The sequence below is a fragment of the Belonocnema kinseyi genome, chromosome 2 (assembly GCF_010883055.1).
Source record: "Belonocnema kinseyi isolate 2016_QV_RU_SX_M_011 chromosome 2, B_treatae_v1, whole genome shotgun sequence".
Taxonomy (NCBI): Eukaryota; Metazoa; Arthropoda; class Insecta; order Hymenoptera; family Cynipidae; genus Belonocnema; species Belonocnema kinseyi.
In genome coordinates, this window is record NC_046658.1 from 40,432,554 (window position 1) to 40,447,324 (window position 14,771).

General features: G+C 27.7%; 1 protein-coding gene across 2 annotated transcripts in view; it reads left to right on the plus strand.

The window, feature by feature from the left end:
- LOC117167777 overlaps positions 1–11,597 on the plus strand; it is a 44,708-nt gene extending 33,111 nt beyond the window's left edge. For both annotated transcript variants that reach the window (XM_033352949.1, XM_033352948.1), the window contains 2 exons: positions 7,809–8,052; positions 10,610–11,597. In XM_033352949.1, the coding sequence (XP_033208840.1) occupies positions 7,809–8,052; positions 10,610–10,788 (423 nt within the window). In that variant the 3' untranslated portion in view covers positions 10,789–11,597. The remainder of the gene's footprint in view (positions 1–7,808; positions 8,053–10,609) is intronic.
- Positions 11,598–14,771: the final 3,174 nt, after the last annotated feature.

Consider the following 14,771-nt stretch of genomic DNA (forward strand, 5'->3'; position numbering starts at 1 on the left):
TTTATATCTTGATCCGCATTTGAATGAAATTAAAGAAATTGGCTATTTTAATGACATTTGAATATTTCGCACAATTTAAAAATAAAAATATATATGCAATGTCAGAATATTAATACCGTAATTAATATTTTGTTGTATATTATATTGTGTTCATTATACTGTATACTTTATGTTGTGTATATTATTGTACATGATATTATTATAATTATATTAATATTAACATTAATTAGTTTAAATGATTGTGCTGGCGCTTTTAAGCGTTTGATTTATCTATAAAACCAATAAAGATTAAATAGCCTCCGGACTTTCGGAATTATAAAATTTGTTTATGAGAATTATTTGGAATTAAACAATAACGAACTATAGCTTCCTAGAATTTGGTTATATTATACTTTTTTCATGGCTACTTGGGACTTCGAATTTTAAGATTTAAAATTGCTAGCAATTTTAAAAAGTGTTAATACAAAATTTCGTACTTGTTAGTACTTATAATTTGTAATTGTTTTATTTTAAATGATTCTTAAAAATAAATTTTCTAATTTTGAAAGGCTATTTAAATTTTTTCGGTTTAATAGATAAATTCAACTTCCAACGCTTAAAACTCTAGCACAATCATTAACAGCTAATTAATATTAATCTTAATATCAATATCTGTTGAGATACTATTATTATAATTATAATATCATATATAGTTAATTACATATTATATTAATCCTATTATAATGTACCCTGATTATACTTCTTTTTTCAAATTTTCATGTCCAAACTCAAAGTTTTAATTATTTTTTAGAATTCCTCATCCCAAATCTGAATTATAGTTTTTTCAAAAAATCTTTGATCCAATTCAGAAATACGTACAATTGATTTGAAAAATTTCCTGTTCCAATTCAAAATTCAGGGTGAAATTAGAAAATTCAAACTTTTAAATCTGAAAATGATTTATTTGAGGTGGAAGCCTTTTAAATTTTAAACTTAAACGTTCAATAATTCATACGTATAAAATACAAAGTTTTAACACCTTTTAATTTTACCATTTTTTTATCAAATTATGTTAAAATACGAAATTCCCGATTTAAAATTTTTATGACTTTAACATTTTAGAGATTTCTGGTTAAAAATTATAAATTACGCTATTATTTTTAAGGTTCAAAATGATAATACGTCAAGAAAATTTCAGTTCTTAACATTAAAAATTGAACGATTAAACAAATTTTTTAACTAAAATGTTCTTAAAATAACAGTAAAATGATTTTTATTTTAAGTTGTTCCAGATTAATATTTTTGCATTGTTATTTATAGATAAAAATTTGAGTTTACCAATTGAAAATGTAAGAAATTAACCTACTATAAAAATACTTGCATTTTCAACTTAAAAAAAAAAGAAAAACAAATTTGCAACAAAATAGTAACATTTTCAACCAGAAAGATGAATTTTTTAACTGAAATAAATAATCTTCAACCAGAAACTGGACTTTTTACAAATAAGTTTAAATTTTAGTCAACTATTGTGTAAAATTTATATATTTTTGGATGAGTTTAACAGTTTTTAATTGAAAATTTTATTTTTTTTTGTTGAAGATTCATCATTTTAGTTGAAAATGTAACTATTTGTTTGAAAATGGAAGTTTTTTTTTTGTAATTAATTTTTTTGGGCTTAGAATTTTATAAAAAAATTCCAGTTTTTGGCTGAAGATTATTAATTTCAGTTTAAAAATTTATCTTTCTTGTTGAAAATGTAAATATTTCATTGGAAATTTGTTTATCTCTCTTTTTTTTAGTTGAAAATTAAATCATTTTGATAGTAAGTTAATTTCTAACATTTTCAATTGGTAAACTCAAATTTTTATCTATAAATAACAATGCAAAACTATTAATCTGGAACAACTTAGAATAAAAATAATTTAACTTTTATTTTAAAAAGTTTTTAGTTAAAAAATTGGTTTAATCGTTCAATTTTTACTCTTAAGAACTGAAATTTTCTTGAAGTATTATCATTTTGAACCTTAAAAATAAAAGCGCAAATTATATTTTTTAACCAGAAATCTCTAAAATGTTAAAGTCATAAAAATTTAAAATTTGTAATTTCGTATTTTAACATAATTTGATAAAAAAAAATTGTAAAATTAAAAGGTGTTCAAAGTTTTTATTTTATACCTATGAATTATTGAGCGTTTAAATGAAATATTTCTGAATTAAAAATTTGTCAAGCTTCAGTTTTAAAAGTTTAAAATTCAAAAGATTTTCACCTCGAATAAATCATTTTCAGATTTAAAAGTTTGAATTTTCTAATTTCACCCTGAATTTTGAATTGGAACAGGAAATTTTTCAAAGCAATTGTATGTATTTCTGAATTGGATTAGAGATTTTTTGAAAAAATTTTAATTCAGATCTGGGACAAGGAATTCTAAAAAATAATTCATCATTTAAAATAAAACAATTACAAATTATAAGTACTAATAAGCACAACATTTTTTATTAACACTTTTTAAGATTGCTAGCAATTTCAAATGTTAACAATCGAAGTCCCAAGTAGTCATGAAAAAAGAATGATTCTCATAAACAAATTTTATAATTTCTAAAGTGCCGAGGCTGTTTAAACTTTTTTGGTTTAATAGATAAATCAAACGCTTAAAACCCCAGCACAATCATTTACAGCTAATTAATGTTAATATTAATATAATTATAATATCGAATAAAATAGTGAAATAGAAGAGAAATATAGCCTAAGGTCAAGAGGAACTGTAATATAGACACAGAAATATGTAAGGATTTAATGATTTAATTATTATCTGTTAGGTACAAATTCTGTGAGTGAAAATATGTAGCGTTTTATTTAAAAATTTAAGAGAGCAAAAGAATATAGTAAAACCTTGTAAAAGGATACAATGAAGACAATAAATTCTATTCAATTCTACATATAATTCTAATATCACATACCTAATTATATAATTTATTATCATAATGTACAATAATATACACAATATAATGAACACAAAATAATTTACAACAAAATATTAAACACTGTATTAATATTCTGATATTGCATATATATTTTCATTTTTAAGTTCTGCGAAATATTCAAATATCATTAAAATCGCCAATTTCTGTAATTTCTTTCAAATGCGGATCAAGATATAAATAAGACTATTATAATATAACATAATTATAATATTACCATTAATGATATATTTATATATTTTCATATATATAATAGTATTAAGGGCATGTGACACAGCCAAATACCTATATTATCGACCTCAATTTATCAGCTCACTGAATATTTTTTTGAACCTAAGAACTTTTTTTGTAAATAAAATATTGAGCTGAAACTTTGGAAAATGTATTAGAGTACGATAAAGTACATTTAGGTACTGCATTTTGGTAGGAACTTTACTGAAAATTATTTCATCTTTTTTCTGAACCTCGACATTTTTTGAACGTTCGAACTTTTTTATACATAAAAGATCGGTCTCAAACTTTGAGAAATGCAAGAGCCGAAAGAAAACTACGTTAAAGTACAAATCTTAATAATAAAAGATGTAAAAACAATATTTCAACAATCAATTCCAACGGAATCAGCCGGTAACGTTGTACACGAAAATACGAACCCTTTAAAGCCTCGTCTAGTGGCCGCCAGGTTTCGTATTTTAGTGTAACACGTTAGCGGCTGATGCCGTTGGAATTGATTGTTGAAATATATTTTTTTACATATTTTATTATTATGCTTTGTACTTTAACGTAGTTTTCTTTCGGTTCTTGCATTTCTCAAAGTTTGAGACCGATATTTTATGTACAAAAAAATTCGAACGTTCAAAAAATGTCGAGGTTCAGAAAAAAGATAAAATAATTTCCCCTTAATATTTATATCATTTATATTTTATGCTTGAAATAACGTAACCTCAAAATACACGCATTAAAGAGGCGCGCGAAGTATTCAAATCATGAGAATCGCCAGCCCAACATCCAAATCTGGAAATATTAAAATCCCAATCTCTTTATTTTATTTCAAAGCAGATAGAGATATAAATAGAACCGGCGAAGTGTTCCGACCGGCAATCGTGCACCTTCGAGTTTTCAAATTCAGAAGAGGAGAAATGGGTTGCGCGCGCAACCCAGGCATTTATATCGTCTCCTACCATATTCACACGGACATAGACCTGTCATAGTATTGGACCACGTCTCGTTTCAGATCTGGGATCACTCGCGCCTACGAGTTATCAAATTCAGAAGAGGAGAAATGGGTTGCGCGCGCAACCCAGTCATTTACATCGTCTCCTACTATATTGAATATTCACGAGGCCATAGCCCCCTTTTCTATCAAAAATTCAACTATCTTGTTAAAATTTGTATTTTTTTTTATTTGAAGGTTCATCTCTTTCGTTGAAAATACATTTTTGAAACTGACAATTCATCTATACCATTTTTGGTTAAAAAATCATGTATTTCTTAAAAAATCCTTCTTTCTTTGTAGAGATTAAATTGTTTTATGGAAAATTTATACTTTTTGATTAAACATTACATTTTTGGGTTGAATTATCAACTGTAAACATTTTTTGGTTGCAAAGTCGTTTCCTTATAAGTGCAACTATATTTTTAAAAATTAAAATCATAATTTTTGGGTGGAAAATTCGATTATTCACTTAAAGTTGAACTACCTAGTAAACAAATTATTTTTTTCTTATCAAGGATTCATAATTATAGTTGAAAATTCAACTATTTGCCTTTAAATTGGGTTAGAAACTCAGCTTTTTTATAGATAATTCTCTTTTTGACTTTAAAATGAAATAATTGGTTGAAAGTTCATGCATTTTTTTGGAAATTGACTTTGTTTGGTAGAAATATAATCTTCTTGGTTGAAAATGTATAATTTTTAGTCAAAAATGCAATTGTTTGGTTAAATATCAACTGTACATCTTCTTGGGCTTAAAAGTCGATTATTTCACTAAGAGTTGAACTACTTTGTAAAAAAAAGGTTTTTTTTTTAACAAGGTTTTATAATTATGGTTGAAAATTTAACTGTTTGGTTGAAAGTTTAACTCTTTGATTGAAAACTCATATTTTACGCTTAAAAAATTCAGCTTTTTGTAGATAATTCATCTTTTTGACTTTAAAATTAAAATTTAACAACAATTTAACAACTTTGTTGAAAATTAATTTTTTCTGTTAAAAATTATTTATCTTTATCTGAAAATGTAACTTTTATAGTATTGTTTGAAAATTAATCGTATATATTGGTTAAGTTGGAAAATCGTTTTTTTTTATAGAACGTTAATCTTCTTGGTCAAAAAATCACCTTTTCTTTTGAAAATTCAACAATTTTGTTGAAAATTCGTTTTTTTTTCTTGTTCAATTCAATTTATTCAATTCAATTTATTTTCAATAAATTTCAAATTCAATTTATTATTCAATTTATCCCAGTGTTTATCTGGAAACTGAACTATTCCATTTTTGGTTGAAACTTTATCCTGTACATTGTATTAGTTAAAACACGAATTATTTGATAGAAAATTAATTTATTTGTTTTCGATTATAATTTTTATTTAATTGAAAGGATTTTAAAACAAAATGTTTTAAATTTAAGGAATTAAAAATTGAAAAATAATTGATTTTACAAGATGATTCTGAATCCGTTCAAAATTAAAGAATTAATAGATATTAATTTATAAAATTATTTTCAATTATTGCTTCAAATATTTTTTCAGTCTAAAAAATGTTATTTTCAACCCATTCAATTTGAAAATTTTTAATGAAAAAAAGAAAATTTCGTTAATTATCAGCAATATTTGACCGTTCATTTAAAGCAATCCATTACAAACTACTGTTAAAACTATACAAATTTGAACAGAATGGTTCAAAATAGAAAGCCTTGAATTTTTAAATTTGTAACGAGCTAAATTTTAAGTTTTAACGCTACAATTTTACTTTAAAAAAGATTCAAAATTAATTAAAAACTTGAAATTATTTCAAATAATTTGAAACACGATGTAGATTTCTGTAGATTAAAAAAAAAGAAAATTAAGCCTTTTGAGAATTGTAAAATATTTAAAAAGAATAACAAAAATTTTTGTGATTGCTAAGAAAATTGAAAATGATTTTTTAATTTGAAAAGTTAATTTTAAGTTAGTATTTGAAAAAAAATTTTAATTAAAAAAAAATAATCAGGACGATTTTAAGACAATTTTTTTATTTTGCAGTTTTTTTAATTTCAGGAAAAAATCTAATTAACAAAATATATCAATTTTCAACCCAAAAACTTACTTTTTAACAAAATTAATTAATTTTCTATCAAATAATTGGTAGATAAAGAAAAACAATTTTTAACCGAAACAATAAATTTTCAACAAAGTTCTTAAATTGTCAACCAATAAGATGAATTTTCTACCAAGAAAATTAATGATCTACAAAAAAGACAAATTTTGAACAAAATACATGAGTTTTCAACGAAATTATTTAGTTTTAAAGTCAAAAAGACGAATTATCTACAAAAAGTGGGGTTTTTTAAGCGAAAATATGAGTTTTCAATCAAAGAGTTAAACTTTCAACCAAATAGTTAAATTTTCAACCATAATTGTGAAACCTTGTTAAAAAAAAAACCTTTTTTTTACAAAGTAGTTCAACTCTTAGTGAAATAATCGACTTTTAAACCCAAGAAGATGTACAGTTCATATTTTAACCAAACAATTGCATTTTTGTGCAAAAATGATACATTTTCAATCAAAAATATTACATTTCTACCAGACAAGGTGAATTTCCAACAAAATACATGAACTTTCAACGAAATGATTTAATTTTAAAGTCAAAAAGAGTATTATCTACAAAAAACCTGAATTTTCAACTCAAAAATATGATTTTTCAACCAAAATTTTAATTTTTTACCCAATAGTTTAACTTTCTATCAAATTGTTGACTTTTAACACCTAAAAGATGCATTTTTTACAAAGCAGTAAAATTTTTAACATAAAAGTTAATTTGAAGACAAATAGTTTAATTTTCAACTATAATTATGAATCCTTGATAAGAAAAAAATAATTTGTTTACTAAGTAGTTCAACTTTAAGTGAATAATCGAATTTTCCACCCAAAAATTATGATTTTAATTTTTTTAAATATATTTGCACTTAAAAGAAAACGACTTTGCAACCAAAAAATATTTACAGTTGATAATTCAACCGAAAAATGTAATTTTTAATAAAAAAATATAAATTTTCCATAAAACAATTTACTTTCTACAGAGAAAGACGAATTTTTAACAAAATACATGATTTTTTAACTAAAAATGGTATAGATTAATTGTCAGTTTTAAACTTGAAATAACGTAACCTCAAAATACACGCATATAAAGAGGCGCGCGAAGTATTCAAATCATGAGAATCGCCAGAATCGAAATCTGGAAATATTAAAATCCCAATCTCTTCATTTTATTTCAAAGCAGATAGAGATATAAATAGAACCGCCGAAGTGTTCCGATCGGCAATCGTGCACCTTCGAGTTGAATTTTTTTTGAATTTCATTGAATTCCTCTAAATTTCTTTGAATTCTTCAGAGTATCACTGACTACTCGTATAATTAAAATTTTGATAATTATTCGCTCGAGTTCCTTGAACGCTTGTTAACCCACTGGAAGTTTTTTCAATTCTTTTAATTATTTTGAATTTCTTGAATTCTTCTGAATTTACATGATTTTTCAGAATTTGCTTCAAGTATAAGGAATTCAATAATAACCCCTCGGTGAGAAATTACCGGGGATTTTTTTCAGTTTTTGAGTTTAAATGTGAGGCGATCTAATTTGTTCATTATTGTATTTAACAGATTGAAGAATACGTTGCTAAAACACCGGAACATTACATTCCGAGGGATTTGGAGCTGTGCTTTGCGCCTTATGAAGGTTCGTGGTATAGGGGTGTTTGCCTGAAGAGAAACGCCACACCAACATCGAGCACCATATTTTTCGTCGATTACGGTAACATCAGTCAGGTTGAGCATAAAGACTTAAGGCTCATGACGAAAGACTTCATGACGCCTCCAGCCCTCGCATGCCTTTGCGATGTGCAAAGTAAGTTTATTTAAAATATTTTTTTTTTAACGTTCAGGTGATTAGTAATTAAGCTATTTTGAATTTAATGCCTCCAGAATAAATTCAAAACAATAAAAAATTAAGACAATAATTTCTCAAATTTAAGCCTTAAAAATGGAAAGGTTTTAGAACCAGGTGTTGAATATTGATTTTATTTATTTGAAAATTGTTTTAAAAAATTCAACAATTCAAACTCAACTATAAAAAAGAACCACGCACATTTCTTAAGGAAAAGTGGTTTCGGTTAATTTGGTGTAATAATCTATATGTTTTGTATCTCAGCGGCCTGAACAAATGTCTCCATGGTCCCAAAGCCCAAAACCCCCCGGGTTCCGAGATAAGACTCGCTGAAGTGAGTATCATCGAGTATTAGCTCTCTTAAAAATTAGGGTGGATTGTAAAATCAAAATCTACATTCTAATTTAAGTTTTGACGTAAGTTCAAGTCAATAGTGAATAGGGTGACCATGACCTTGGTTTAAAAGGTATAATACGATTACAAGTAAAGAATCTATGCCGCCATCGTGCCAGTAGGAACCGCTCACGTGACCAGGTCAAACTTAATTGAAGGGGACAAGTTTAGAGAAAATAGTTAAAAACCAATTAACTCCGTAGTTAGAAATAAGAAATTACAGTCCAAATAAGCTTTTGACCTTAAACTAACCTTCACATTTGATCTACAGATTATGGTCAAGCTCATATTCGGTTGCGGAATTCTACGCTCTTTTCATTTACAGCGTCATAAAAAGGGGTCGCTGTTAAAAAACCGATTTGGCCTTGAGATCTTGCTTTGACCTTGAACTTGATGTCAAGGTCGCAAATACTCCTTGTATTTGAGTTGAACAGCAAGCCTCAGGTCAAGAATTTTACAATAAACCTTAATTTTTAAGAGAGCCAATACCCGGTGATACTGACATCAGCTTGCTTTATCTCGAAACCCGGGAGGTTTTGGGCTTTGCGCCCATGGAGACACTTGTTCAAGATGCCGAGCTACGCAACATATAACAAATACAGCCAAATTAACCGACACTTTTCCAAGTAGAGTCAATAGCCGATCAAGCAGAGCTAATACCCGGTGCTACTGACTTCAGTGGGCCTTAATTTGAAACCCGGAGGGTTTTAAGCTTTGCCACCATGGAGAGATTTATTCAGGACGCTGAGATACAACACATATAGCAAATTCAGCCAAATCAACCGAAGCCACTTTTCCTTGAGAAATGTGCGTGGTCCTTTGTTTATTGAATAATTAGATTCAGAGATTCCATTACGATTAAAGGGAGTATCAGAATATTAAGGATTAGACACATACTTGGAAATTACACGAGTATTTCATGGGATTCAAAAAGGTTGCAGATATAAAAGTTTAAAGAGATTATGCAAAGACTAAAAAGCGCTAAAAAGAGTTGATGGTAATACTTAAAATTTAATTCAAAATAAAATTAAATAATATGTCCGCTGCGCGGGCACATTCTTCTTGCGCGCCGCGCGCAATACCTCGAGCCGAGTTTGAATGCGCCTATAGCACGCGGGTACGCTCTCGGGCTCGTTTTCGTACTTCTAATGCGTACACTTTAATTTAATTTTTTCAAATATCATAAATATTGTACCATAAATCGAAAATTGTGATATTAACTTCTGAGGAATTGCAGCCGTAAATTGGACCTGAAATTTTTTTCCATTTGTTTTTAAACAAGGTTCTCAAAGCACGTACGGCTTTGACGATTACATTCTCCTTCGAACACTTGCTCTTCGCGCTCGATAATTTGTGTCCAATTGAAAAACTTTATCAAAATAATTTGTAAATCTTGTTAAAATCTACTAAAAATAACGCTTAAACTTACAGATCTCTTAAAAACAAAAATTGCGTATTCTTAAAAATGATCAACTTTTTGAATGTTTGTCTGATTAAAAAATTTCATGAGAACAGTTTCGAAATACAAATATTTAATATCTATTAGATATTTAGATTGATATTTCTTAACCTATTAAAAAATGTTTCCCCTTTTTTTTTTGAAAATTTCCAAAATGTTGAAAAGCATGTGACTTTTCTAATTTTTAGTGAAATTAAAAATGTCATTGGGATCATTTGTATTTCTTCTAACCATCTATAAGAAGCTTTGACAAAAATGTCTAAAATGTAAAAAAAAATTATTTCTAATTTTGAAAATGCTCTCAATTTTAAAATTTGGTTTGGAAATATCTGGTTCACGCACTGAATCTTTATTTTGGGACCCTTAAGAAGTGTATCAAAGGCTTACTCGATTGGACAAATCTTTCAAAAGTTAACGTGGCTACAACATTCAGGTAACCATACTGACATACAGACAGACATCGACAAAATTGAATGATTTTCGGACTCTGTGAGTACCGAAACGTAAAAATTCATTTCAAAAGAAAAATCTAAGAATCTTCGTATAGTATGATTGCAGAAATAATATATCCCTCACATTTTTAATCTATTTTTAAAAATAATAATGAAGCAAATAATTTTAAAAATTTTTATTGATTAAAAGTATGATTTCTTCCATTTTCAACAGACTTACTCCCAAAAAAATATGAGAAGGATATACCTAAAAAAGTAGAAGAGCAACTTTTAAAACTACTGGCACCAAGTTTGGTGGTAAAAGTTAAAATAATTAGCGAAGATTTAGAAAACAACTACACAATAGAACTTCCTGACATTCGGAATACTCTTTTAAAAGAGCAACTGATTTAAGTCCATCAAAACTACAGCGAGAAGGAAGATATCTCTTTATTTTTTGTACCACTAGAAAGTAAGACTTTTCGATAATTAATGTTTAATTTATGGAATGATTTTGCTTTTATTATAAGGTACATTTTTTTGACGCGATACTATAAAATATTCTTCAGTTTATACTATTCTTTTTTAAAGATTGACGTTCAGTCGATATTAAGAAATACTTTATATACGTATGTTATACAATAATGGCTATCCGGAAAGTTATAATATTTTTCATCCTCAAATTTTACCCAAATATTAATGCTTGCCTCAGTGAGGCAAGCTATTTTTTAAAGTTATATTTTTACTTAGTAATAATAAAAAGAAATTTAAAATAATAAACCATCAGCAAGAATTTTTTGATAATGTGGAAAAACATGTATATTTTGAAGCAATGAAGGACGAAAAGTAGATTTTGTTTTTGATCAATTAAATTGTGTTCTTTGAGTTATACATTTTCCATGTAAAGTAATTACAAGAAAAGCTAAAGAAAAATATATATTGTCAAACTTTTTAAATTAAAAATGTTTTTTGAAGTAAACAAACCATATTTTATCACGATATATTTTTAATAAAATTAGAAAGTATCGCATAGGGCCGATGGAAATAAAATCATTCATATAAAAGTAATTTTATAAAGTAGAATCTAGTATTATTTAAGCAAGTTATATGTTATTATATCATTGTTTAATAAATGATAGTTCTGTTAGTGGCCTTTACACAGAGAGAGAAATTGGCCTCCTAACCTCCCGAGGCTAGTGGCGCTAGTTGCTTATGGCGCTTGGCTTGCTAACTTACCACAAATTGGCCAATAGCTTGACTTATCATTTGATCTCACTTTTATGAGCTTGAGGGCCTCCGCTCCCTTTACAATTATTTACAATTCTGCCTTTTTTTACCTATGACGTTTTCTCTTATATATTTACTTTCCTTCCTCAGGATTTACCTTTCGGCTTCACCAAACTCCTGTTCTCGGTTTTCTCATTTTCTCGCCAGTATACCTCTTTAAAACTGAGTATGATTTCAACCCATAAATGCATAATTTAAATAATCTCATTCTGAATTGCACCATCCTATTCCATTTATTCTCCTCTTTGAATTTTTTAACATGCAGCCCCCCTCCCCCTCTTCCTATTGCTTTGAACAAAAATTCTAAGAAGCAGAATACCGCAATATTTCGAACATCTTCAAATAATAAAATAATAATAATACTTAAGATAATGTACACATTTATTTAGTAATAAATATATGAAAGTATAACGTGTATGTCTCAAAATGAATAAAAACCATACCAATTAAGTGAGACTTGAAGTTTTAAATTTATTTGTTTGATGTAAGATACGTACCTAGGATATATTTTTTTTCGAGTTATTAAATTAAATTTTTACAATCCGCTGTATGCAAAAAGAGAGCTTTGATCGGATAGAGAGAAAAAAGAATGTCTATTGACCGCTGGTAAAAATCCTTAGGATTATTACAAGTCGCTAGTGAATTCAGCAGTGAAGATTCGTATTGCCTAGTCTTGGACCTACGTAACTCCAGAAAAGAGCTTTTTATTTTTAGGTGTTTTCCCCCTCCGCATCGGCTAAGTCCGAGCTTTTAAAGGCATTTAAAGATTTCACAGCCACAAAAAAAATCTTTTTCCGGATCTGGATATCACACCATGTTCACTATATGTGTTTGGGGTCGCTGAATCCGAATCCGTGGACCAAAAAAAACCCAGCACGCCAGGGTTCTGACATGGACTCAAAAAACCTCATTAATATTTATTTAATTTTTTTTTTAAACCGGGGGTCAGACATTATTAATCACATGATTTTGGAGTCGCTGACTCCGAATCCAAGGTACAAAAAAGCCCAGCAATTAAGTGTTTCGGCATAACTTTTAAAATAAGTGGGACTATGGTCGTGGGGGCTAAAGCGCAGGCTTTGGACCCAATCCGTAGGCTTGTAGGTTCGATTCCCACCTCGCTGAGGGGAAAACAATGAATCAAATGCATTGAACAAAACTTTATTTCTGTAGTATCTTTGTAATTAATAATAATTATTAACATTTTATTATTTCTTTAAATAGTAATTAAATAATAGAAAATATTTTTCAAATGCACTTGCATAGCAAAAATGAGCTTTTACGAAGATATTTAGTCACTTGTCTTCCCCTCAGCAAACTACGAAGTGAACTTAGCAGGTGATTGAAGTGAAAATACCTCATTGCAGAGAGACAGGCTCCAAAATGCGGATTTCTTTTTCAAAATGCGGAGTTTTATGATAAATGGGTGTAAAATCCATATTGCTATTAAAAAACTGGGACACAAAGGTTAAAGCATGCATCTAAAGTTTTCTGCTTTGCGACTCTACATCTCACGCCGTCAAGGTGATCGCGGAATATTGAATCTTGAATGTCTTCACAAAAGGATTATTCTAGGTACAGCCAAGGATATTATAACGTAGATGCGGTACGGGGCGTCACAGTGGGGAATTATATATATAGGACATCACATTTCTGCCCTATCGAGGTGCTGCCCTCACCGTACTACGAAGTCGAATTCTTGTTTTCTCATTCTTCGTAAAATATGACGGTAAAGCAGTAGAAAGATTTTTTGAGCTTAGAAAAGTTTGACATGTATGCATATCACTGCATTTTTTCAGATGTAAAGCCTGATCCAGGTTTTCGGTACAGTCTTTTTTTAATAAAAAAAAAATTTCTTGAAATATCATATTTTTAATTTTAAAAGAACTATTATAGAAAGAAATTTCGAGATAAACAAGTGCTGAAACATTTCTCTTTGACAAATATATTTTTTTAATTGAAATAATCAAATATTTATACCAAAGAAACAACTTTTTAAATGTTTGAAGTGTTTTAACATTATTGTTTAAATTTAAAATTAAAATAATTAAAACAAAATATATTTTTGAATAAGATATTTTGGTTGAAAATGTATATAGTATTTTTTAAATCACAAATGTTCTTCCGAAAAATCGAAACGTTGATTAAAAAACACGTGTTTTTTATATTAATTTGCCGGTAAAATTTTTGTATAATTTTAATTTTAAATTGAAACAAATAATTTTTAACACTTTAAATATTAAACAAAAATGTATTTGACACAAATATTATATTGTCGTATTTTTAACAAATAATTAATATTGATTAAGAAACAATTTTATTTGGGCCGTTTTATTATTTGGGAATTTTCAAATTCGTTAATAGTATAAACTGTTCAGGAATTTTATTAGTTTCGCAATTTTATTATTCGGGACAGAGAGTTTTACCGAGTCGGGAATTATATTTTTCGGGATATTTCAGCCGTCCCCATAGAATTACAGAAAATTTGCTCTAATTATAATTTCGGCGCTTGATCTTGTTGATTTTTTCCTACAGTATTAATAAAAAAAATGTGTATGGCAATTTTTGATATTACAAAGTTAAAGATAATCTCAATTAAAAATTTAAAAATTCGCTCTACATCCAATTTTTATTCTTGGGTCTTGGAGATTTTTTTCTAATCCATTTCAGTCATTGGTAAACGGGGGTAATTTTCTCTTAGAAAATAAGTGATTAAAATTTGAAAAAATTGGGTAAGCTTTTTTGACATCTAGGTATGTAAAAAAGGTAAACTTCCGAAAATTTAAAAACTAATTTAAGAACTATTTATACTCTTTTAAGATCCCAATACAATTTACACAACAATAAATGTAAAATTTGCAAATTTTTAGGCCTTCAGTTTAAGAACTTGAATTTTAACGTTAAATATGCTTCATTTTCAGAATACAGCCTTATTGTTTGAATTTTCAGAATTTTCGTTATTAGTTATAGGTTAGGTAAAAAATAAAATCATGGGATTCGAAATTATCACAACGCGAAAAAGTTTAAATTTAACATTTAAAAATGCGAAAATACACCATTTTCCATGTTCATTTGCAATCCAGCGAGTCACTTTCTTCCGCTTCTTTTGA